The 23874-nt window shown below is 43.4% G+C and overlaps 2 protein-coding genes across 14 annotated transcripts in view; one reads left to right on the forward strand and one right to left on the reverse strand.

Annotated features, from left to right (window-relative positions):
• The window catches only part of LOC112666557 (zinc finger protein 791-like), a 47157-nt gene that overhangs the window by 6150 nt on the left and 17133 nt on the right, over positions 1-23874 (reverse strand). For 3 of the 11 annotated variants that reach the window (XM_025457658.3, XM_025457662.3, XM_025457661.3), the window contains exon 1: positions 22531-23007. The exons of 4 other annotated variants lie outside the window; for them this stretch is intronic. In XM_025457658.3, coding sequence (XP_025313443.1) covers positions 22531-22533 — 3 coding nt within the window. In that variant the 5' untranslated portion in view covers positions 22534-23007. Of the gene's footprint in view, positions 1-14914; positions 16092-22530; positions 23008-23874 lie in introns of those variants that run through there. 4 more of the 11 variants (XM_035703603.2, XM_025457659.3, XM_035703601.2 and 1 more) reach the window with 3 other exon arrangements.
• The window catches only part of LOC112666559 (zinc finger protein 709-like), a 40871-nt gene continuing 40169 nt past the window's right edge, over positions 23173-23874 (forward strand). For 2 of the 3 annotated variants that reach the window (XM_049098454.1, XM_049098455.1), the window contains exon 1: positions 23219-23357. In XM_049098454.1, coding sequence (XP_048954411.1) covers positions 23307-23357 — 51 coding nt within the window. In that variant the 5' untranslated portion in view covers positions 23219-23306. Of the gene's footprint in view, positions 23358-23874 lie in introns of all 3 variants that reach the window. The other variant, XM_049098456.1, reaches the window with a different exon arrangement.

Here is a 23874-nt window from a genome sequence, read left to right on the forward strand (position 1 = left end):
TGAGCTTGAGGAACTGAATAAAAGCTGCAATGTGCAAGGAAGTTCATTTGAAAGTCACAATCATTTCATGAGGAATGCACCTTGTTATAAAACACACAAAGAGGGGTACCTGGGGGGCTCAGTGGTTGAGCATCTGCCTTTGGCTCAGGTCGTGATCCCAGGACCCTGTGATCAAGTCCTGCATCAGGCTCCCAAGCGGGCACCTGCTTCTCCCTCTGCCTGTGTCTCTGCCTTTCTCTCTCTGTCTCTCATGAATAAATAAAATCTTCAAAAAAGATTTTCTCTAAAAGAAGACAAAACTGGATGCTTCTCACTTCTGTGCCTTCATGTAGGGCACAGGAGCATGACTGCCTAACGTCTGGGCATAGGTATCCCTCAGCTAATTCATTCTCCTAAATGTTGATCTCTGAAAAAGATCATTAACCCCCTGACAGTCTACATGCAGGTGATAAGAGAAAAGGCTTCCACAAAATAATATGGATGGCAGAAATCATCCATTTGGTTAAGAAAACAGAATGAGTAGTCCATACTTCTTGGTAGATCCAAGGAGTAAAATGAGCTACCTGGGTTGGCTCTAAATACTCTTTATATTTTATTTGCCTGCAGTTCTTGTTCATTATAATATCCCACTACCTAGTGTGCAGAAGAGAATGACTATTACCAGCAGGCTTGAGACCGCTGATCCTTATGAATACCTGCTCACAGTATTTGTCCTTCATTGCTATCTGGGAGCCAAGATTTAGAGGGACCACACCAACTTGATGAGAGTTGAGTCACACTGAGTCGTGTGCTAAAACTGTTTATGCAAAGAATATGATGTATCCCAAACTCTTGTTTTCATTCTAAGAGTATGAACTTCTGTTATGCATAGCCACAGCCTATGTGAGGGTGCCTATGTGACCTATGCACTGGGTCTATAATGAGCTTTCCTGGAAGACAATATTTTGTATGTGTTGTCACAGCTTGTTGCTTGGGCAATTGATCCCTTACAATGGATTACAATAGGAGATAACATCTTGAAGCTTGCATCTGGTTTCCTCTAGAAGAAGTTTATTTACATATCTTTAAAGTTTATGTATTTATTTTTTAAGTTATGTATTTATGTATTTTTATTTATTTATTATTTATTTTTTTACTTTATTCATGAGAGAGAGAGAGGGGGGCAGAGACACAGGCAGAGGGAGAACAAGCTCCATGCAGGGAGCCTGATGTGGGACTCGATCTCGGGACTCCAGGATTATGTCCCTAGGCCAAAGGCAGGCGCTAAACCACTGAGCCACTCAGGGATCCCCATAAAGTTTATTTTTAAGTAATCTCTACACTCAATGTGGGGCTCAAATTCACACCCCACAATTTGTGAATTCACAAATTCACAAATTCACACATTCACAATATCAAGAGGTGCATGCTCTTCCAAATGCTCTTCCCCTCTAGAATAAATCTAACTACATACAAAACAAGACTAATGAATGATATTTAATAATTCTAATAGAAAAAGATTTAAATTTTTAATGAATATCAAAGGAGAATGAAAAACATGAAAATACGGCACGTATTCTTAGAAATAACTCTACTTCCCAAAGTGTTTCCTCTCCCAAAATATATCTTTATAAGATCCCATCAATCCCAAAAGAGACTTTTTAGGGGTCAACAAATACTATTCCTCCAAACCTAACACAAGGAAAAAATGTCAAAAATGGTCAAGGTTGGGCAGCCCGGGTGGCTCAGCAGTTTAGTGCCACCTTCAGCCTGGGGCATGATCCTGGAGACCCAGGATCGAGTCCCGCATCGGGCTCCGTGTGGAGCCTACTTCTCCCTCTGCCTGTGTCTCTACCTCTCTCTCTATAAACAAACAAACAAACAAACAAACAAACAAACAAAAATCTTTAAAAAGGTCAAGGTCTTCCAAAGAACAAAGGAGTGGCTTGCCTAATATATACCAAAAATTTTCAAACTATACTATTCCAGATAGCATAGTATTAACAGAGAGAAAAACAGACCAAGGGAAAGGAAAAGTATCTTACATGGGCCAGCATTAAATACTGAAAGCTGATCAAGGACCCATCAGGCACTGTAGAACAGTGGCAGACATCACAAATCCTTTTAATATATGGGGCAAAGACAAACCGTTATCTAAGTGGGAAAATGCATTGCATTCACTTCTATATCATGGAAAATCGCCAATTCATTGTACTTTTAAATGTGAAAGATACAACTAGAACACTTGTAGAAGTCACAGATAAATGCTTCATTGATTAAAAAATACAGAGAATTTTCTCACATAAGGGAAAAAGATCTGGAACAAGAGATTGAACAGTTCATATACAAATTAAAGAAATTTAAAAATAAGATATTAGAAACTATCTGTAATACATGCAATACTAAAAGTGAGTAGAGTAAGACTTAACATACAGTTTTTTTAAAAATTAGAAAATACTCAAAACATATTTAACAGAAGATGAAAGACCACATATGAAAAAATGTCCCTGTGGGGGCACCTGAGTGGCACAGTTGGCTACGTGTCCAACTCTTGGTTTCGGCTCAGATCATGATTTCAAGGTTGTGAGACTGAGCCCAGGGTTGGGTGCAGAGTCTGCTTGGGATTCTCTCTCCCTCACCCTCTGTCCTTCCTGCTGTGCTCTCTCTAAAATAAATAAATAAATCTTTTTTAAAAATTTATTTATGATAGTCACACACACAGAGAGAGAGAGAGAGGCAGAGACATAGGCAGAGGGAGAAGCAGGCTCCATGCACCGGGAGCCCGATGTGGGATTCGATCCCGGGTCTCCAGGATCGCGCCCTGGGCCAAAGGCAGGCGCTAAACAGCTGCCCACCCAGGGATCCCAAATAAATAAATCTTTAAAAAAGTCCATCTGCTAAGTAATAGGGAAAAAAAGGCCAAGCAAATATTATAATTCATACTGATTAGGACAAAAATTACTTAATTTAATAATGTCATGTGTTTATGACCAGTCAAAAAATACATAAATCATGCACGAATAGAGGAAATGTCAACTGAGATGCTCCACTGCCATTTCTTGTCAATTTGAACTTGATCATGATCTACAATTTTTCTCCAATGTTCAGGGAATTTATTGTGTATATGCACTTGGTAGACTGATACAAGAATGAAAGGAGCTACATTTTTTTAATTCTGATTTTATTTTTTTTAAGATTTAATTTATTTATTCACAGAGACAGAGAGAAAGAGGGAGGCAGAGACACAGGCAAAGGGAGAAGCAGGCATCATACAGAGAGCCTGAAGTGGGACTCGACTCGATCCCGGGTCTCCAGGATCACGCCCTGGGCTGAAGGCGGCGCTAAACCGCTGCGCCACCGGGGCTGCCCCAAGGAGCTACATTTTTTTTAAATTTTTATTTATTTATGATAGTCACACACAGAGAGAGAGAGAGAGAGGCGGAGACATAGGCAGAGGGAGAAACAGGCTCCATGCATCAGGAGCCCGATATGGGATTCGATCCCGGGTCTCCAGGATCGTGCCCTGGGCCAAAGGCAGGTGCTAAACCGCTGCGCCACCCAGGGATCCCAAGGAGCTACATTTTTTTTTTTTTTTGGAGCTACATTTTTAATGAGAGTAAAAATTTAACTTGAAAAAGCTCAAGCACTATAACCACTGCAATAGATGAGTAACTTGGATGGCCTGCAGCCTCAAGATACAAGCATTTGTGAAACATACTGTTGCAAAGAACCAACCAAAACACATTTTGATTGTAATTTCATTAATACGTATTTAAAGGTAAAACTAAAAGAATACTATTCAGTGGAAAAAGGCCAGTAAAGGTTATGAAGAATAAAGAATCAAGACAGAGGTCATATATAGTGCAGGATGGAGAGTAACATCAGGAGAATAACAACTACCCAAAGCCCACTTATAAATCTTGATTACAAAGTTATTACATTGTTACTACCACAAAATCTTCTAATAATGCATTATGCTTATTACTTTATAAATATATTTGATGATAAAAATTTTAAGTTTGGAGAAGTACGTAACTTTGTTATGCTTTTTTGCCCTGTAATGTAGAAATCTGAGTTCTAGTTCACAGACTTGGGCAGCAAACAAATGTCTATTTGGAAAAGAATTGGCTACATACCTTTTAAAAACAATGGGTGACATGTATTGGTATGCAAAGATGTGAAGATTTATCAATAAATTAAGAAAAACATATTGCAATATATACACCAGGTTACCTTTTCTGTAACTCTAATAGTCACTTGCAGAGAAAGGTGGATTCCCACCCAAGATTTGATTCAGATGTCCCGACTAACAACACACACACACACACACACACACACACACACACACACACACACACCAAGAGGATATGAAAAGCTTTCTCTCATAATGGAAATGTACAGGGAGGGCAGGGCAGGCCTCTCAAGCAGGTGAGAAATGCCTTGAGAGAGCAAGGAAAGGAGCCTGGTTGGGTTTTTTATTGACATTTGGGAGTGGGCTAGGGTGAGAATTCAGGTACAGGGGCGGGGCCTTCAGTGAACTGAGTATCTTGCCAGTGCCAAAGCAGTGAAGAGCCAGGCTGTCTTGTCCCCTTGTACAGAGGTGAAGTGCAAGGGGAAGAAGGAGGAATAAAGGTTTAAAGCTACCAGCAGGCAAACATCAGAAAACAGGGTCAGAGACTCCTGGTTTCTGGTCAGACATGTAAGGAATTGAGGTCATAGGGGGAACTACTCTCTCCAAAGTCAGAGACCCCAAAAGTAGCCATTTAAAAATATGTACAGGAGCACATATGTCCAGCCACTGGATGGCTCAGTTGGTTGTCAGCCTTTGGCTCAGGTAATGATGATCTCAGGGTCTTGGGATCAAGCCTGAGATCAGACTCTTTGCTCAGCAAGGACCCTGCTTCCCCCTCTGCCTGCCACTCCCCTGCTTGTACACAATCTCTCTGTCAAATAAATAAATACGATCTTAAAAAAAAATATGTCCAGAATATTCTGTTCTTAACAAGGCTTGTCCTCTTAAAATCGATTTTTTGAGAGCACGACTGGGATTTTCCTGGAGCCTACTGGCCTGAGAGGGTGAAGGATAGAGAAGCACATGCAACAGCGATGGGACTGATAGGATTTTTCCTTCCTGATAGAAAGTATGTGGCGTTTCCTCTAACAGCAATGCTCCTAACTCTGTATTACCAATTATGTGTCCAGTAGTTCAACTCAGTAATACTAACACTATCCAGACTTAATGTGAGATTCACAGATTAAGCACTCACTACAACAAAACTGCCCAATTTCAGATACTAGCCATAAATGGGGTGCCTTCTCTACTGACATTTCCATCCAGCTGCCTACAAATCCATAGATTCCTCAGAAACCCCCTGAGGTTTGATAATTTGTTACAACAATTCTGAGAACTGAAGAAAGCATTTGACTTAAAATTATTGTTATTGTTATACAATTACTGGTTTATGATAAGAGATACAACTTAGGAACAGCCAAATGGAAGAGATGCATAGGGGAAAGAATGGGCACAAGATTTAGGGGGCAGGATCATTTGGAGCTTCTATGTTCTCTCCCCACAAGCTGTCCCCTTCCAGCATCTTCACGTGTTCACCAACCTAGAAGTTCTCTAAGTCCCATCTTTAAGGGTTTTGATAGAAGTTTCATTATGTAGGCACGAGTGATTAACTCAAGGCCTCTGGTGATTAACTCAAGCTCCAGCCACTCCTCCCTCTCCAGAGGCTGGGAACTGGGGCTGTAAGTTCTAAGCCTCCCATTAAAGCCTAGTGTTTCTGCTGTCCAATTCCCATCCTGAAGCTATGAAGGAGCCCACCAAGAAATGCCTCATTAGAAGAAAACATACTCTATCACCCTTACCACTCAGGAAATTCCAAGAGCTTTAGAGATCTTTGGTAGGAAGCATGCACAAAGACCAAATATCTTCCCCGTATTTATGCTGATAGCCGGAGGACCCATGCACACTGGAAGATTGAGACTAAATCCTATGACTACAGACTACTTCTCCTCCACCCATACTTACCTCTACACCAACTGAGCTCCTGTCTACTAGGCATTGGAATATGCTCAAAGAACTGCACATTTCAGACCATATTTGAGAAGCCTCTAGAGAACCCCAAAGATTACAAGAGAGACAAAAAGAAAGGACACTAGAGGAAGTTTTAGTCTCTGACACTTACAGGTACAACAAATCACAAACACAGACTAACACCTGGCCAGATAAAACATCACACTAAAGGCCTATTTTTTTAAAGGTGTATTTACCTCAGTTCCTTCTCAGTACATTGTCTGCCTTCAAATAAAACAAAACAAGAAATCCCACAGCATAGTAAAAAACTTAATCCTTTTTTTTAAAGGATTTTATTTATGAGAGAGAGAGAGAGAGAGAGGCAGAGACACAGGCTGAGGGAGAAACAGGCTCCATGCAGGGAGCCTAACATGGGACTTGATCCCGGGTCTCCAGGATCACGGCCCTGGGGCTGAAGGCGGCACTAAACCGCTGAACCACCCAAGCTGCCCAAAAAACTTAATCTTGAAAGAAACCAGAGGGAAAAACACACCTTAGTTATAGAGAAACAGATAAGAATTAATTCATACCCACCCCACCCCACAAACCCCATGCAAGCAAGAAAGTGGAATGAAATATTTAAAGTGGTGGCAGAAAAAAAAAAAAAAAAAAAAAGCCCAGGATGTGCTCAGAATTGTGTGAAGCAAAACTGTCTGGTTGCCAATGGAGCCAACCATTTGATTAGCAAGTAAGGGAGAAATAAAGACTTTCTGAGATGAACAAAAATTGAGGGAATTTGTACCCCTGCAAAAAATGTGAAAAAATAAAACAAAAAATGTGAAATGGTTTGCAAAAAATGTGAAAGAAACTTCTTCAAAATGAAGGAAAATGAAGGATGAGCATTTCAGAAGGAATAAATTTTAAACATCCTTAATTTGAAAAAAAAAATTCTTTTCTAAAAGATTTTTTTTAAATGTATTCATTTGAGGGGCTGCCCGGGTGGCTCAGTGGTTTAGTGCTGCCTTCAGCCCAGGGCGTGATCCTGGAGACCCAGGATCGAGTCCCACGTCAGGCTCCCTGCATGGAGCCTGCTTCTACCTCTGCCTGTGTCTCTGCCTCTCTCTCTCCTCTCTGTGTATTCTCATGAATAAGTAAATAAAATCTTAAAAAAATAATAAATGTATTCATTTGAGACAGAGAGACCAGTCAGAGCACAAACAGGGGGAAAGGCAAAGGGAGAGAGAGAAGCACACTCCCAGCTGTGCTAGAAGCCCAATGTGGGGCTTGATCCCAAGACCTGGGAGATTATGACCCAAGCCAAAGGTAGACACCCAACCATCTAAGCCAACTAGGTACCCTTGAAAAAAATTTCTTAATCTGACAGATAACACTTCATTTAAAATAGGGCTAGGAAAAAAAATAAATAAAATAATAAAAGAGAATAATACTAGCAACACTGTATTTTTTAATTTTATAGCTTACAGATAAATGAAATGAAGGAGAGAAATGTTACAAAGGGGCAGGGAGGGAGGAATTGGAAATACTCAGTTATGAGGAATTTATACTACTAGTGAAGTGTTATGGTCATTCAAAAGAAAAGTTAATTGTGAATATAACTGTATATTCAAGGGCAATTAGTAAAAAAGAAAAAAATGTATAACTGTTATTCTAAGAATGAAGGGGAGAAAAATGGAATCAGGTAAAATGCTCAATGAAAGCAAGAGAAAGTGGAAAAAAGGTGGAATACAAAAGAAAAAGAAGAGAACAGAAAACACAAAATATTAAGGTATATATTAATCGAACTATATCAATAATCGTTTTAGAAGTCAATGGCACCTGGTTGGCTCAGTCAATAGAGCATGCGATTCTTGATCTTAGGGCTACGAGCTCTGGCCCTGCACTAGGTGTAGGGATTACTTTTTTTTTTTTTTAAGATTTTATTTATTTATTCATGAGAGACACAGAGAGAGAGAGAGAGACGGAGAGGCAGAGACACAGGCAGAGGGAGAAGCAGGCTCCATGCAGGGAGCCCGATGCGGGACTCGATCCCGGGTCTCCAGGACCGGGCCCTGGGCTGAAGGCAGCGCTAAACCGCTGAGCCACCCGGGCTGCCCTGTAGGGATTACTTAAATAAACTCTTAGGGGCACCTGGATGGCTCAGTTGGTTAAGCTCTTGATTTTGGCTCAGGTCCATGACCTCATGGGTGGTGAGCTAGAGAGCTCTGTGCTCAGCAGGGAGTCTGCTTGAAGATTCTTTCCTTTTACCCTCCCCCAAATAAATAAATCTTAAAAAAAAATAGGGGTACCTGGGTGACTCAGATGACTGAGGGTCTGCCTTTGGCTTGGGTCATGATCTTGGGGCCCTGGGACTGAGTCCCATGTCAGGCCCTGCACTCAGCATGGGGTCTGCTCAAGATTTTCTCTCCTTTTGCCCTTCCTCTCTCTCTCTCTCTCTCAAATGAATGGATAAATTTTTTTAAAAGATTTTATTTATTTATTCATGAGAGACACAGAGAGAGAGGCAGGGACACAGGCAGAGGGAGAAGCAGGCTCCATGCAGGGAGCCCGACATGGGACTCAATCCTGGGACTCCAGGATCATGCCCTGGACAGAAGGCAGGCACCAAACTGCTGAGCCATCCAGGGATTCCTGAATGGATAAATTTTTTAAAAATAAAATAAATCTTAAAGAAAAGTCACCAATGGTCTAACACAATTAAAAGATAATGTCTGGGATGCCTGGGTGGCTCAGTGGTTGACCATCTGCCTTTGGCTTGGGGCGTGATCCTGGAGTTCTGGTATCAAGTCCCACATTGGGCTCCTGCAAGGAGTCTGCTGCTCCCTCTGCCTATGTCTCTGCCTCTCTCTCTCTCTCTCTCTCTCATGAATAAATAAATAAAATCTTTTTTAAAAAAAAGATAATGTCTCAGTGGATAAAAAAATACCCAATTTTCTATTGTCTGTAACAAAACCATATTAATAATAAAAACAAATTAAGGCTAAGGTATGGAAAAAGATATATCATGTTAATATAAAAGATAGATGGAATACCTATCTTAAGGGCATTGTATAATAATAAAATGTCAACCTTGGGACACCTGATTGGCTTAGTCAGTTAAGTGTCCAACTCTTGATTTTGGCTCAGGTCATGATCTCAGAGTTATGAGATCAAGTCCCGAGTTGGGCTCTGTGCTGAGTATGGAACCTGCTTGGGATTCTCTCTGCCCCCTCCACCTCCCCCAAATCAGGCTCTCTCTCTCTCTCTTAAAAAAAAAAAAGTCTCCAGGAGACATTCCATGCTACTTATGTGCATAATAATAATGTGGCAAAATACATGAGGGAAAATGGATAGAACAGCAAGGAGAAACAGATGAATACACTATTAGAGCTGAATCCTTCAACATGGGATGCCTGAGTGGCTCAGCAGTTAAGCGTCTGCCTTCGGCCCAGGGCATGATCCTGGAGTCCCAGGATGGAGTCCCAAGATGGAGTCCCATGCCGGGCTCCCTGCATGGAGCCTGCTTCTCCCTCTGCCTGTGTCTCTGCCTCTCTCTGTGTGCCTCTCATGAATAAATAAATAAAACCTTTTAAAAAAAATGAATACTTCAACATCTCTCTATTAATAAATAGATCCAGCAGAAAGAAAATCAGAAAGCCACAGTTTAATTTAACAGTGCATTCACTGGATTTCATTGAAAACTATGGGATACTTTATCACAGAGAATACATATTCTTGTTAAGTTCACATGGAAAATTCATTAAGACTGTAATAGTATGATTTATAAGGAAGACATACTTGGTCTTTTTCCATAGTTCCTGCCTCACAACCTACCCCAAACCTTGGTTTTCTAAGTGTTGTAAGTGATAAAATGTCTGGCACTATGTTATTGCAGTGACTTTTGGAAAATACTTAAGGAAGGGACCTGGTTGCCAATGGAGCCAACCAGGTGATTAGAAAGTTATAAATTGGGGCCCTGGTGACTCAGCTGTTGAGCATCTGCCTTTGGCTCAGGGCATGGTCCTGAAGTGCCAGGATCGAGTCCTGCATCAGGCTCCCCTCAAGGAGCCTGTTTCTCCCTCTGCCTCTCTCTGTGTCTCTCATGAACAAATAAATAAAATCTTTAAAAAAAGAAAGAAAGTTGTAACTCTCAGTTCCACCCCCTGACCTCCAGGGAAGGGAGAGGGGCCAGGGGCTGGAGGTTGAATCAATGGCCAAAGGGCAATGATTTAACCAATCATGCCTAAGTAATGAAGTCTCCATAGAAACCTAAAAGGGTGGGGTTAGAGAGCTTCCAGGTTGGAGGACATGTGGAAGTGCTGGGATAGTGGTGCACCTGGAACCCTTTCCCTATACCTCACCTTACCCATCTCTCTCCCATCTGGCTTTTTATAATAAGTTGTAATTTAATAAGTACAATGTTTCACTGAGTTCTGTAAGCCACTCTAGCAAATTAGTATTAATCAAAATGAGCCAAGGAGGAGGTTGCGGGAACCTTTGATTTATCACCAGTCAGAAGTATAGGGGACAATCTAGACTTGTGACTGCCACCCTGAGTAGAAGAGGGTTGATAGAAACTCTCATTTGTAGGTCAGAAGCACAGGTAACAAACAGCCTGGGCTGTGGCTGACATCTCAAGTGTGTGTGTGAGTACATTCTTATAGGACTGAGACCTCAACCTTTGGAAACACACTACCTCTAGCAGTCAAAGCTGATAGTATAAGGAGACAAGAAAAAGAAATAAAAGATACATCAAATGGAAATAAAACAATAAAAATGTCATTGTCACATATGAAATGACTACCTAAGGAACAAATGTCAAAGAATCCACAATAACAAGGGAAGTCCTTTGAACTAGTAAGAGAGTAGAATAAGATTGAAGGATTAAAAAAAAGATTGAAGGATGATAAACGGTTAATAGACAAAAGCAAAAGTTAATGCTTTCCTACAGATCCAAATAAATATAGCCTCCTGATCTTTGACAAATGACAAAGGCAATTCAACAGAGAAAACAGTCTTTTGAACAAAAACTGCCAGGAAAAGGAGACTACATGAAAACAAATCTAGATATAAAGCTTGCATCTTTCACAAAAAAATTTTTTTTTTTCACAAAAAAATTTTTATGTCTTTTTTTTTCTTTCACAAAAATTAACTTAGAACAGACTCACAGATCTTATAAAAAATGCAAGGCTAAAAAATTCCCAGATGATAACATAGAAGAAAATCTAGGTGATTTGGGATTTGGTAATTATTTTTTAGGTAAAACACCAAAATTGGGACCAATGAATGAAAAAAAATAGCAAGTTTGGCTTCATTAAATGAAAAGCCACTCTATGAAAGTTAAGAGATGAAAAACAGAAGCCACAGACTAGGAGAAAATCTTTACAATACACTTCTCTGATAAAGGGCAAATATCCAAAATGTCCAGAGAACTCTTAAGTTCCACAAGACAAGCAACACAATTAAAAATGGGCAAAAGATCTGAACACACTCACTTCAACAAAGAAGATATAGGGCAGCCCCGGTGGCGCAGCGGTTTGGCGCCGCCTGTAGCCCAGGGCGTGATCCTGGAGACCCTGGATCGAGTCCCACATCGGGCTCTCTGCATGGAGCCTGCTTCTCCCTCTGCCTGTGTCTCTGCCTCTCTCTCTGTGTCTCTATGAATAAATAAATAAAATCTTTAAAAAAAAAAAAACCAAAGAAGATATATAGATGGTAATTAAGCTTTGCAAGAGGAGCCCTCGTTCTTTCTTGATGGGAATGGAAAATGTATGCCTGCCTTGGACCATGGGTAGTTTCTTAAAAAACTAAACCTACTTAATAAAAAAAATTTTTTTTAAAGATTTTATTTGAGGGATCCCTGGGTGGCGCAGCGGTTTGGCGCCTGCCTTTGGCCCAGGGCGCGATCCTGGAGACCCGGGATCGAATCCCACGTCGGGCTCCCGGTGCATGGAGCCTGCTTCTCCCTCTGCCTATGTCTCTCCCTCTCTCTCTCTCTCTCTCTCTCTCTTGCTATCATAAATAAATAAAAATTAAAAAAAATAAAGATTTTATTTGAGAGAGAGAGGGTGCTATGCACATACAGAGGGAGAGGAAGAAGCAGACTCCCTGCTAGGAGCCTGACACCGGGCTCAATCCCAGGACGCAGAGATCATGACCTGAGCCGAAAGCAGATGCTTAACTGACTGGCCATCCAGAAGCCCCAACTAAACTTATTTTTTACCATACTATCCAGCAATCACCATCCTTCCTATTACTCAAAATGAGTTGAAAAGTTATATTCATAAAGAAAGCTGCACACAAATGTTTATATGAGCTTTATACATGGGCAGCCCGGGTGGCTCAGTGGTTTAGTGCTGCCTTTGGCTCAGGGCGTGATCCTGGAGTCTTGGGATCGAGTCCCACGTCAGGCTCCCTACATGGAGCCTGTTTCTCCCTCTGCCTGTGTCTCTGCCTGTGTGTGTGTGTGTGTGTGTGTCTCTCATGAATAAATAAATCTTAAAAAAAAAAGAGCTTTATTCATGATTGCCAATACTTACAGGTAACCAAGATATCCTCTAAGAGGTAAATGGAAAATTAATCACTAGAACATTAATACGATGAAATATTATTCAGTGATAACAGGAAATTAGGTATCAAGCCAAAAAGACATGGAATAACCTCAAAATCATATTGCTAAGTGAAAGTAGAGAATATGAGAATGCTACACACTATATAATTCCAAGCATAGTTCTGGAAAGCACAAAATTATAGACAGTAAAGCTACACTGGCCAGGGATTTGGGGGTGGGAAGGAGGAATGAATAAACAGATGGATGACAGGGAACATTTAGGGCACTGAAAGCATACTACATGATACAGAAGTGACAGACACATGTCATTTTATATTGCCAAAGCCCAGAGATTGTGTAACACAGAGTTTTGCCATTGTAAACCAAAGCCTTTACTACATCAATGTTGGCTCATCAAATGTAACAACTGTACCTCAGTGATGCAAAATACAAAAAAATAGGGCAAAATATATGAAGGCAGGGGGTTTATGTGGGAACTGTGTAGCTTTTTAAAAAGATTTTATTTATTCAATTGTAAGTGAGAGCACAAGCACTTGCATGTGCGCACACATCACACACACAAGTGGGGGGAGGGGGCATGGAGACGGGGAAGCTGACTCTGGATGACAGGCTTGGATGACAGGCTCGATCCTAGGACCCTGGGATCATGACCTGAGCTGAAGGCAGACACCTAACCAACTGAGCCACCCAGGTGTCCCCTTTCTGTACTTTTTTTTTTTTTAAAGATTTTTATTTACTTATTCATGAGAGACACAGAGAGGCAGAGACATAGGCAGGGGGAGAAGCAGGCTTCCCATGGGGAGCCCGATGTGGGACTCAATCCCAGGACCCCGGAATCATGACCTGAGCCAAAGGCAGACGCTCAACCACTGAGCCACTCACGCATCCCCCTTTCTGTACTTTCTGATATAGTTTTCTGTAAACCTAAAGCTTCTGTAAAGAAGTGTATGGTGTAGCGGGGGAGACAGATGCATTAATATTCATCCCTGATGACTGATGACTGAAAGAAGCCACTGTTCATTCAACTGATCTGAATTTCTTTCAATAAACTATTACAGCACTCTATGAGGCCTAAACCCTGAGACATGGGAGGGCAGGAATTTCTACTGACTGCCTTCTCCAGAGCCTGCCACTGGATGTTCTGAGAAGTGAATTGACCCTCAGTAATGTCTGGAACTCTGATGTGGATAAGGAGTGTCCAGGGAAGGACTTACATTGAGACCTTAGCATATACGGAGGCAGGTGTTAGCTTGACTTGTATGTTGTGGACATCTGTGAGGCAAGAGAGTCTCCCCTCCAGACTCTTTTACCACAAAGGAGCATCTCTGAGACAACCAGAGTCTAAAACACAGCTACAACCATTGCTGGCCAAGGCTAACGTGACTGACTCATGGCTACAGTTGGGGCCTCGGGCCATTTCTTGTCTCAGAAGCCTACGGACAACTTAAACCACCAAAGGCAACTCCAGACTGCACGAGAGGAGGGCACTGAAGCCTCTATTGTGAAATAGGGTCAGAGGGCATTCATAGATATGCTTGTTGTGTGACAATTTGACCAGAGTCTGGAGCCTTCCCATTTCGTTGTAAGGGCACCTATTCAGGGTGGGCCATTTTACAAGTAACAGCATCAATGGACTCGAGTAAAATTTTAAGGCAAGGAATATGTTGCCTCCACAGCACCAAAAGAATTTAGACAGTGTCGGGGCTGCTGAGAGGGACAACAGTTACTTCTTTACCATGTCAAGGCGGGAACGAGCTCCAGATTACCAAATAATTTTTCAGAATTAAAAAAAAATATTTTATTGATTTAATTGAGAAAGAGAGACAGATAAAGTACAAGAAGGGGGAGGAGCAGAGGAAGAGGGACCAGCAGACTTCCTGCTGAGCAGGGAGCCCAACATGGGGCTTGATCCCAGGACTCTGAGATCATGAACTGAGCCAAAGGCAGACGCTTAACTGACTGAGCTACCCAGGTGCCCCAATCTTTAAGAATGTAAACAAGGTGCCAGGGCCTCATATCATATATATGGCAATGACCTGTCCCTCTTTTAGGAGCTCTTTTTATTAAAGTTTTTTTTTTTTAAAGATTTATTTATTCATTCAGAGAGAGCAAGAGAGAGGCAGAGACACAGGCAGAGGGAGAAGCAGGCTCCACGCAGGGAGCCCGACGTGGGACTCAATCCGGGGTCTCCAGGATCACACCCCGGGCTGCAGGCGGCGCCAAACCGCTGGGCCACCGGGGCTGCCCTATTAAAGTTTTTATATCCCCAAAATCCTCAGCAGAGGATGTCATTAGTGTAATGTTACACCTATGCTCCTGGAGCAAGGTGGATACAGTTCAGATCCTACCTGCAGAGATGGTGTGCCCTGGTTGTGGTGTGGAGGCTCCCTGCAGATAACCAGGTAAAGGTGCATCATGTCACTTCAGAGGTGAAGGCCGACTGCACCCGACAGGCTGTTGAAACAGGCACTGAACAAAACACACTTGATCCAGTCTGTGATGGTAAGATGTTTACCTGCTGCTGAATGGATGGAGCTGGTAATTTCCGTAATGGTAGGGACTGAGAAAAGGGGCTTATTTGGCTCAAACATAGCACCAAGGTTGCAGTAACCCACTCTGAGCTGTCATCCATTCTTTCCAGATTTAAAGAATAGGCCAAATAAGGCTGCAAAGGGAGAGCCAGAGGGAATAATCACTTCTTCATTTAATATGTGGTTTTCGGGGATCCCTGGGTGGCGCAGCGGTTTGGTGCCTGCCTTTGGCCCAGGGCGCGATCCTGGAGACCCGGGATCGAATCCCACGTCGGGCTCCCGGTGCATGGAGCCTGCTTCTTCCTCTGCCTATGTCTCTGCCTCTCTCTCTCTCTCTCTCTCTCTCTCTGTGTGTGTGACTATCATAAATAAATAAAAAAATATTTTAAAAAAATGATATGTGGTTTTCAATCCTTCAAGACTCTGTTTAACATTGGGCCAGATTAAGTAATTTAACTAGGGTGTGTGTGTGGTAAGATCAGTGGGGTCCCATTTTGTCAGTATAATTTAGAAGTGCCAAAGACAAACTAAAATTTAATTCATGATACCAACTGGGTTTTAGCCTTTCTCTGTTCAGTATGGGATAATTAAAGACAATGGGTGTTAAGACCATGGGGGAAAAAAAAAAAAGACCATGAGAGATTTTTAGTTAAGACCACAGTTCTCATGGTTAAAATGAGACATGCTTATTTGTCCTCTGTATTATATTCAGCAACTCCCTTAAGATTATCAGGTGTATCCTGCTTAAGTAGAGTGGGATCCCCAGCTTTAACTGCAAGTTGAACCTTAATATTGATTATTTGTATAAAGGTTCCTAAATGAATATGTTATAGCAGATGGCAAGATTAATTCAGAACACATGCTGCAGAGGCCCAATGCAGGAAGGAGTGTACTTATCTTTTTTTGTTGTTGTGTAAATACTCTTAGTAAATGTTGAATTTTCTATTGGTCAAATTGTAGACCTTGGTTTTGAGACAGGAAAACTGAAGGGACTCTGTGAAAAAAAAAAAAAAAAGGCTTTTTTTCTTTGCTCCTTTTCCTGCTTCTATTCTTGCTAGTACTTGCAGCCCTGCCTTACACATGTCTTTTTTTTTTTTTTTTTTTTAAAGTAGGCTCCAACACCATGCTTGAACTCATGACCCTGAGATCAAGACCTGAGCTGACGGGATCCCTGGGTGGCGCAGCGGGTTGGCGCCTGCCTTTGGCCCAGGGCGCGGTCCCGGAGACCCGGGATCGAGTCCCACATCGGGCTCCCGGTGCATGGAGCCTGCTTCTCCCTCTGCATGTGTCTCTGCCTCTCTCTCTGTGACTATCATAAAAAAAAAAAAAAAAAAAAAAAAGACCTGAGCTGAGATCAAGAGTCAGAGGCTTGGGGTGCCTGTATGGCTCAGTCGGTTAAGGGTCTGCCTTTGGCTCAGGTCATGGTCCTGGGGTCCTGGAATTGAGCCCCACATTGTCAGGTTCCCTGCTCAGTAGTGAGTCTGCTTCTCTCTCTCCCTATACCCCTACCCCTGCTCATGGTTTCTCTCTCTCTCTCTTTCAAATAAATAAAATATTTTTAAAAAATTTATTTATGATAGTCACAGAGAGAGAGAGAGAGAGGCAGAGACATAGGCAGAGGGAGAAGCAGGCTCCATGCACCGGGAGCCCGACGTGGGATTCGATCCCGGGTCTCCAGGATCGCGCCCTGGGCCAAAGGCAGGCGCCAAACCATGCGCCACCCAGGGATCCCCATCAAATAAATAAAATCTTAAAAAAAAGTCAGAGGCTTAACCAACTGAGCCACTGAGGTGCCCCCTTACATATGTCTTAATATATGTCCTCCCTGTAAAGATCAAGGAGTTAATGATTTCACTGAAGTTTTCCAGCACAATAGATAACATCTAAGGAGTGACCTGGAGGGGTCATCATATACCTTCTCAAGACCACTGATTCCAGATACTTTGTCACCAAGTCACCTGGCTCTAGGGCATGAGTGACTTATGGAAGACATCAGAGCACTTATCCTTGTTGGACCAGTTCCCAGATGCCTGAGAGGACATGCTGTACACCAAACCACCATTCTCAATAAAAACTCCAGACCCCAAAGATGAGACTCATTCTTTTCCTTTCTGAGTCTCCCAGATGCTCCATCTGAATCTGCTCTCCCTCTGTATCTTCAAAAAATTCTGCTCTCACTTCTTGCTGGCTTGGATTTGATTTCTATCCTGCATGTAGCCAAGGACCCTCTTGGCTGATCCTGTGGGACCCCCCTCTGGGTCCTGAGAGCGGGCCTCTCTGTATCAGTTTCTTTCTTTCTTTTTTTTTTAAAAAGATTTATTTATTTATTTGTTTTGTTTGTTTGTTTGTTTATTTATGAGAGAGAGAGAGAGAGAGAGAGGCAGAGACACAGGCAGAGGGAGAAGCAGGCTCCATGCAGGGAGCCCGACGCGGGACTCGATCCCGGGACTCCAGGATCACGGCCTGGGCCAAAGGCAGGCACTAAAACCCCTAAGCCACTCAGGGATCCCCCTCTGTATCAGTTTCAACATTTTTTTCTTTTGCTTCCTCTCCTGTTTTTTATTTTGTTTTGTTTTGTTTTCCAATCACTGGATATACTTCAGGAGAGGGAGTATCCTCTCTACCCTGGTATTTATATGTATTTTTTCCTGCAGAGAGCCTCAAAGGAGTGCCATCAGGGTTAGGAGCCTCCCCCATGACAACTGGATGCTTTATAGGGTTTAAGGACCCTGGACTTAACTCAACTTTGAACTAATCCCTTTGCTGTGCCACAGGGAGTCCTTGAGTGTTGTTCCCTAAACTTGAGGCTTAGGATCTTTGCTGCAGTAGAGGCAGGGGTAGCAGTAGCATCAGAGGGACCTAAGGGTCCCGGAGCCCTCTGCGGCCAGGGGTCTGGACTCAGCCTACCATCTACTGGGTGCCTCTTACTCTGTTTTCTCTTTCTCTAACTAAATGATTGCTCTTTCAAGAGTGACCACCTGATGGGCCCTCCTTTTGCACACGATATAGTCTCCTGGGCCACTCCACCCTCAGGGATATGGGGCCAACCCAGCCTCTGTCACAGCTTCACCCTAACACAGATATAAACCAGCAAATACATCTACCAGGACCACTTTAAGGAGGGCCTCAGTCTTACACGCCTTCTCTCAAATACCTAGGGATTCTGTAAACTGCCAACTCTGGTAGGCTGAACACAGAACTGAGGCTTGGGAGGGTCACCAGTGCGACACAGGGGGAGGGCAGCACTGGTGACAGCAGGAGCTTCTAGCAAGGAGCCCCCCGAGAACATGCTGCCATCAGGCATCAGAGCAGGTGAGCAAGTCAGAGCAAGAGAAGCAGATCCACAGCATAGCAGTCATGTCTGGACAAGGCTCACGGGGGCCAATAATTATGGTCACCTGAAGGGATGTGGTTCCATGCTGAGACTGATATCAGTGTGGCACGGGGACACACATACACATATCAAGATGGTAGGAAAAGGTTTCAAAATCACATAATAAAGGTCTCTGGGGGAGGGAAGGGCTGGCCCCCCAAAGCAGCTCTCAAATGGTTTCAGAAATCAATGAAAAGAGCCTGATATGGGGTTCATTGTGGCTGGGGGATAGGGTGGGGCAAGAATTCTTGCCCAGGGGCAGGGGCCTGTGTGATCTGAATCTCTTGCATCTTTGGAGGAGATAGATACCGTTCAGACTTTCTCAGCTTGATCAAGTAGTGGGAGGCATAAGAGAAAGAGGGAAGGAATAGGTTTAAACTGAGCAAACAATCAAAATATGAAATCTGATTGCTCATACAAGTAGAAAATTGTGGTTAAGAAAAACATGCATTTGCAAGTGGTTGTTTTCATATAAAGAAACATTAACAGGATGCTCAAGAAACAACCAACACTTATTTTTTGGGGGGTGGCTGGAGCAAGAGCTCTGGAGTGGACCAGGATATTCTGGTACTGAGTCTCTTTAGACTGTATTTTAGATACTTTTGCTAATCTTTGCATTATTATTATTTAAGGTAAACAGTAATATATGTATAAGCCATACTTTTTAATAGCCTTTATTTTGAATGATCTTACTTTGCTTTTTAAAATCTAATCAGTTTTTAAAAGAGCAATCATTCATTCATTCATTCATTCATTTATGAGAGACACAGAGGCAGAGACACAGACAGAGGGAGAAGCAGGCTCCCTGCAGGAATCCTGATGTGGAACTTGATCCTAGGACGCTGGGATCATGCCCTGAACCAAAGGCAGACACTCAACCACTGAGCCACCCAGGCGCCTCTCAAATTTCTTTCTATGTAGAACCCCTTCTAAGATTTTATCCTTTATTTATTTGAGAGAGAGAAAGCATAAGCAGTGGGAGGGGTACAGGGAGAGTGAGAAGCAGACCTCACACTACTGAGCAGTTAAGCCCAATGTGGTCTTGATCCCAGGATCCTGAGATCATGACCTGAGCTGAAGGCAGATGCTTAACCAACTGAGCCACTCAGGTGCCCTAGATTTCATCTTTTTAAACATGAACACTTATGGGGCGCCTGGGTGGCTCAGCTGATTGAGCGTCCAGCTTTTGATTTTGGCTCAGATCATGATCTCAGGGTTGTGAGACTGAGCCTGGGGTTTGGCTCCACCACACTCAGGAGGGAGTTTTTTTGATATTCTTTCCCCCTCTCTCCGCCCTTCCCCCTGTTCGTGAGTGCATTCTCTCTAAAATAAACAAATAAATCTTTTAAAAACTAAACATGAACAGTTAGAAAAGTTTAAGCCATAAAAAATAAAAAACTTAAAATTTCTAACTAGTGTAACAGGAGGCATCCTGGTTTCTCCTTACAACTCTTACTGACAGGTTATTTTAAGATTAAGTAGCATATTATAATGCACTATGGAATTGGCTCTCATCCATTAAATGTATTAGAATTATCAAAGATTTATGAAAGTTTTAAGTAGTTTTCCTCATATCAATTAAAGCAGAATTCATTTGCCTTACACTTTAACAGTATTACAGTATTCAAACTTCCAAAGCTCTCTCTAGGGGCATACACGTAAAAAACTGACCTCAAATGTAACATTTACCTGAGAACCTCAAATACATCCATCTCACATCTTGAGACTCTTTTGCCTAAAGGGAATAAATATTCTGTTTGGTCCCAAGATTCCTTATCTTCCATTGTATCTTTAAATCAACCTATACTTTTAAAGTCTAAGAACTAAAAATTTCATGCTCCTGTAAAGAACAGTATCACAAATGGCTAAGGGAAACTACATAAAGTTAAGAGCTGCAACATGCAATATACAAACATATACAAGGAAAGAAATACAAATATTTGAATCAGGTGAGATAAGCAATCTGCTCCCCACAGTTCAGAAGGAAGACTCACATTCCCGGCTTGTGGTCTAGACCTGTTGGGATGCAACCCCTGGAGTCAGGGTAGAGTTTTAGGGGGGTCACTTGAGCAGCCACAGGAATGAAGTCTGGGTACTACACACATACCTCTCAGAGTCTAATAGAAACATTCTTCTCTCCAGGTTCAAGTCTCACAAGTCAGGAAACTATTGGCCAGATGCAATTTAAGGATCTGACTCAAAAGAACTCCAAAATTCACAAACTCTTTGTCCAGAAGATATAACTCCAGACCTTCACAGACTTTCTCAATGTACAAAACTACTCTAAGTGCACCTACACTGTAGACGCAGAGCTCAAGCCTGTATCTAAAAACAGACCCAAGAAAACCACAATTACAATCTCAGAAAGAGCAACAATGGCCTGTTCCCTAATCCTATCCCCCATGGGCACCCCCAGCTTTCCTTGGCACTGTAGCTTCTCTCAGTTCCGTCTGTGGTGTCTGAGCAGGTAGGACACCTGGAGGGGGAGGGTCTTTATTAGCAAGAACGAGGAGGCCTTCAAGTACTTCCCTTCATAGGCTCACAGGGGTCCTTACCTTAGAAAACTGACCTCAGGCTTCTGCTTCCTACCAAGCTGCTCTGAACCACCACTAATGTTTTATTTTTTAAAAATATTTTATTTATTTATTCATGAGAGACAGGGAGAGGCAGAGACACAGGCAGAGGGAGAAGCAGGCTCCCTGCGGGGAGCGCAATGCAGGGACTCCATCCCAGGACCCCATCCAGGACCCTGGGATCCTGACCTGAACCAAAAGCAGACGTTCAACCACTGAGCCACCCAGGAACCCCACCACCACTAATGTTTTAAAAGTGATAAGCCCATTCATTGTTTGGACAAAATCACTCAAATCCAGTGTTTATGTGTAAGGGAGGGAAAAAAAATTGTAGGGAATTCTTATACTTCAACAAAAAAACATGGAAATATCTACTCCTCTCAAAAAATATTAAGCATGCCAGTTAATTATTACTTCCATGGCAAGAAATTGTTTGCAAACAATCATAATTGAACACACTTCTTGGTATTACAAAGTCTAAGTCCTCATAATTGCATTTGAAATCACCTAAAAGGACAAACCTCTATGTTACCATACCCAATCATAGAAAGAAAAAAGGCAACAAAATTTTTAATCAATATAATAATGGAATTTTTTTCCCCTAAAACTCACCCCTTTCTTCCCTCTTTGTAAAATTTTGTACTTTGGAGATTTACTGGTTAAATACATTTTAACTTAACTGAAAAATGCAGGCTTAAAGAAGTTGAATAAAATCACAAACTCAGGTAGGGGCAAGACTGACAGGTGACAACACTGAGGCAAGTCTCCAAAGAGGAACCGCCAACCAAAGGACTTCCCATAGGATGTTGGTGCCCAGGAAAGATTTTGAGAAGAGACGCAAAGGGATATCATATGACAGATTCCAGGTGGTTACTGTTGGCTCTCCTTTTATGTAAAATATCCATAGGCCAAAAGATAAAATTTAAAAAGAGCCATTCATGGCTCTGTGGATAAACGGTAAAACAGTGCGTAATTTGAAATGCATCACGGAGAACAAACGGTTAATAATGATGCTATGAACTGGAGAGGAAAGATGGCGTTTCGGAATGCAGGGAAAGATCTGGAAATTTAGGCATTTGCTGCCAGTCCTATGAAGAGCTGGGCTGGGGGCACAGGGCCGTAGCTTTGAACCCTTCTCTCCAAACGTTTGGAAAAGTGAGGGGAAACCGGGCCCCCCCGGGGAGAGAGGGATGGGGGACCCACAGACCACAGCACCGCCCGCGCACGAACCCGGGGGACCGAGGCACGACTGTCCCCTGACGACCCTCCCCGCGGTCATCGCCCGACCCAGGGAGGCGCGGCCGCGCAGAGACGGGGCAGGACACGGGGGCCCCGGCGGCCGGCCGGACCCCGCGCTGCGTGCCGCGCCACCAGCGGCCTCGGGTCCCCAGACTCCAGAGTGCACCGCGGGGAGGCCGGGTCCCGCCACGGCCGGTTCCAGCCGGTCCCACCGGCCCCCGGCCCGACTCCTGGCCCCGCACACTCACCATCGCTCGCTCTCTGGGGTAGCGGGTCGGCCACCATCCGATTGCCGCGGCCAGCGGGGGTCACGGCGCCCGAGGCGGCGGCGGCGCCTCCCGGAGCCTCTCAGGGCGGCGAGAGGTGATGCGCGGCTCCGCGGCCAGCAGCGACGGCACACAGTCCCCGCCGTCCACAGCGCGTCGCCCGCACGTACGGTTCCGGCGGCTCCCCGGATTGGACGGTTCGCGAGGCCCCGCCCCCGCCCGCCTGACTGACAGCGGGCCGGAGGTCACGTCTTTGAGGCGACCTTGCTTGGCCAGTGGGCTGCAACCTGTTCCCGCCCAGGACGACGCTGCCTTGGACCCGAAGGCCGCCAGGCCACTCGCGCAACCGTGACCCTTCGTCACAAACACGGACAAAAGTGACCTCACAGTGCGTCATAATGATGGTGGTTCCATTTTGATCTTTGACCATCGTCCCGCAGGGAGTCGTCTGCCCACCGCGACCTCCCAACCCCACTCTTTGTATGGAAAGAGTCTCGCAGTCCTGGGGCACTTAGCTTCGTGGGAGGTGTGAGCCCCACAGTCCTGGACCAGGCCCGAAGCCTCGGGTGCTCGCATGTGAGAAACATTGCGGCAAAAAACCACCCGAAAACCGAAAACCGGTCAGTGTGATTCCCGTGATACTTACCTGTTCAGAGGTCAAAGAAGAAAACTGAAAGAACACTGCTTAGTGAGAAATAATCCACGGTAAAGGTATCAAGGATAAACAGCGTCAGGACGGTGGTCATCTGTGGGGCAGGATGGAGGTGAGCCAGACCGGGGGACGTGAGGAGACTCTCACTACTGCCCAGGTTAGGAATCTTGATGACTCCGAGGACGATTATATTAGCAAATCCTACCGCAAAATATTTTGTACATTCTTTCCTCAGTATATTTGATGATGGAAAATTTTTAAGAAGTAATTAAGGTTGAAAAAGAACAAAATTCATATGTTCATTTCTTCTGTAATATGGCAATGTGTTTTCATTTTCAGCTTTGGCAGAAAAAATTGGTAACAAGCCAACTGTCTACATGGAAAGAATGAGTTACATAAACTCATCATCATATGTACTTAAAAAAAAAAACCCGAAGGTATCAATATGAAAAGACCTGGAGGATTTATCAACAGAATAAGCCAAATATACTGCAATGTATATTCGATGTTACCTTTTCTGTAACCTGTTGAGACAGGTGGTTTCCCACCACCCCTTCCCCACCAAGGTTTGGTTGAGTAGTGGAGACAAAAACACACTACTAGGAATAGATGAAACGGGTTGTTAGTTTCATAAGGGAAGTTTCTGGGGGAGAACAAGGCAGGCCTCTCAAGCA

Source organism: Canis lupus, chromosome 20 (assembly GCF_003254725.2).
Source record: "Canis lupus dingo isolate Sandy chromosome 20, ASM325472v2, whole genome shotgun sequence".
NCBI lineage: Eukaryota > Metazoa > Chordata > Mammalia > Carnivora > Canidae > Canis > Canis lupus.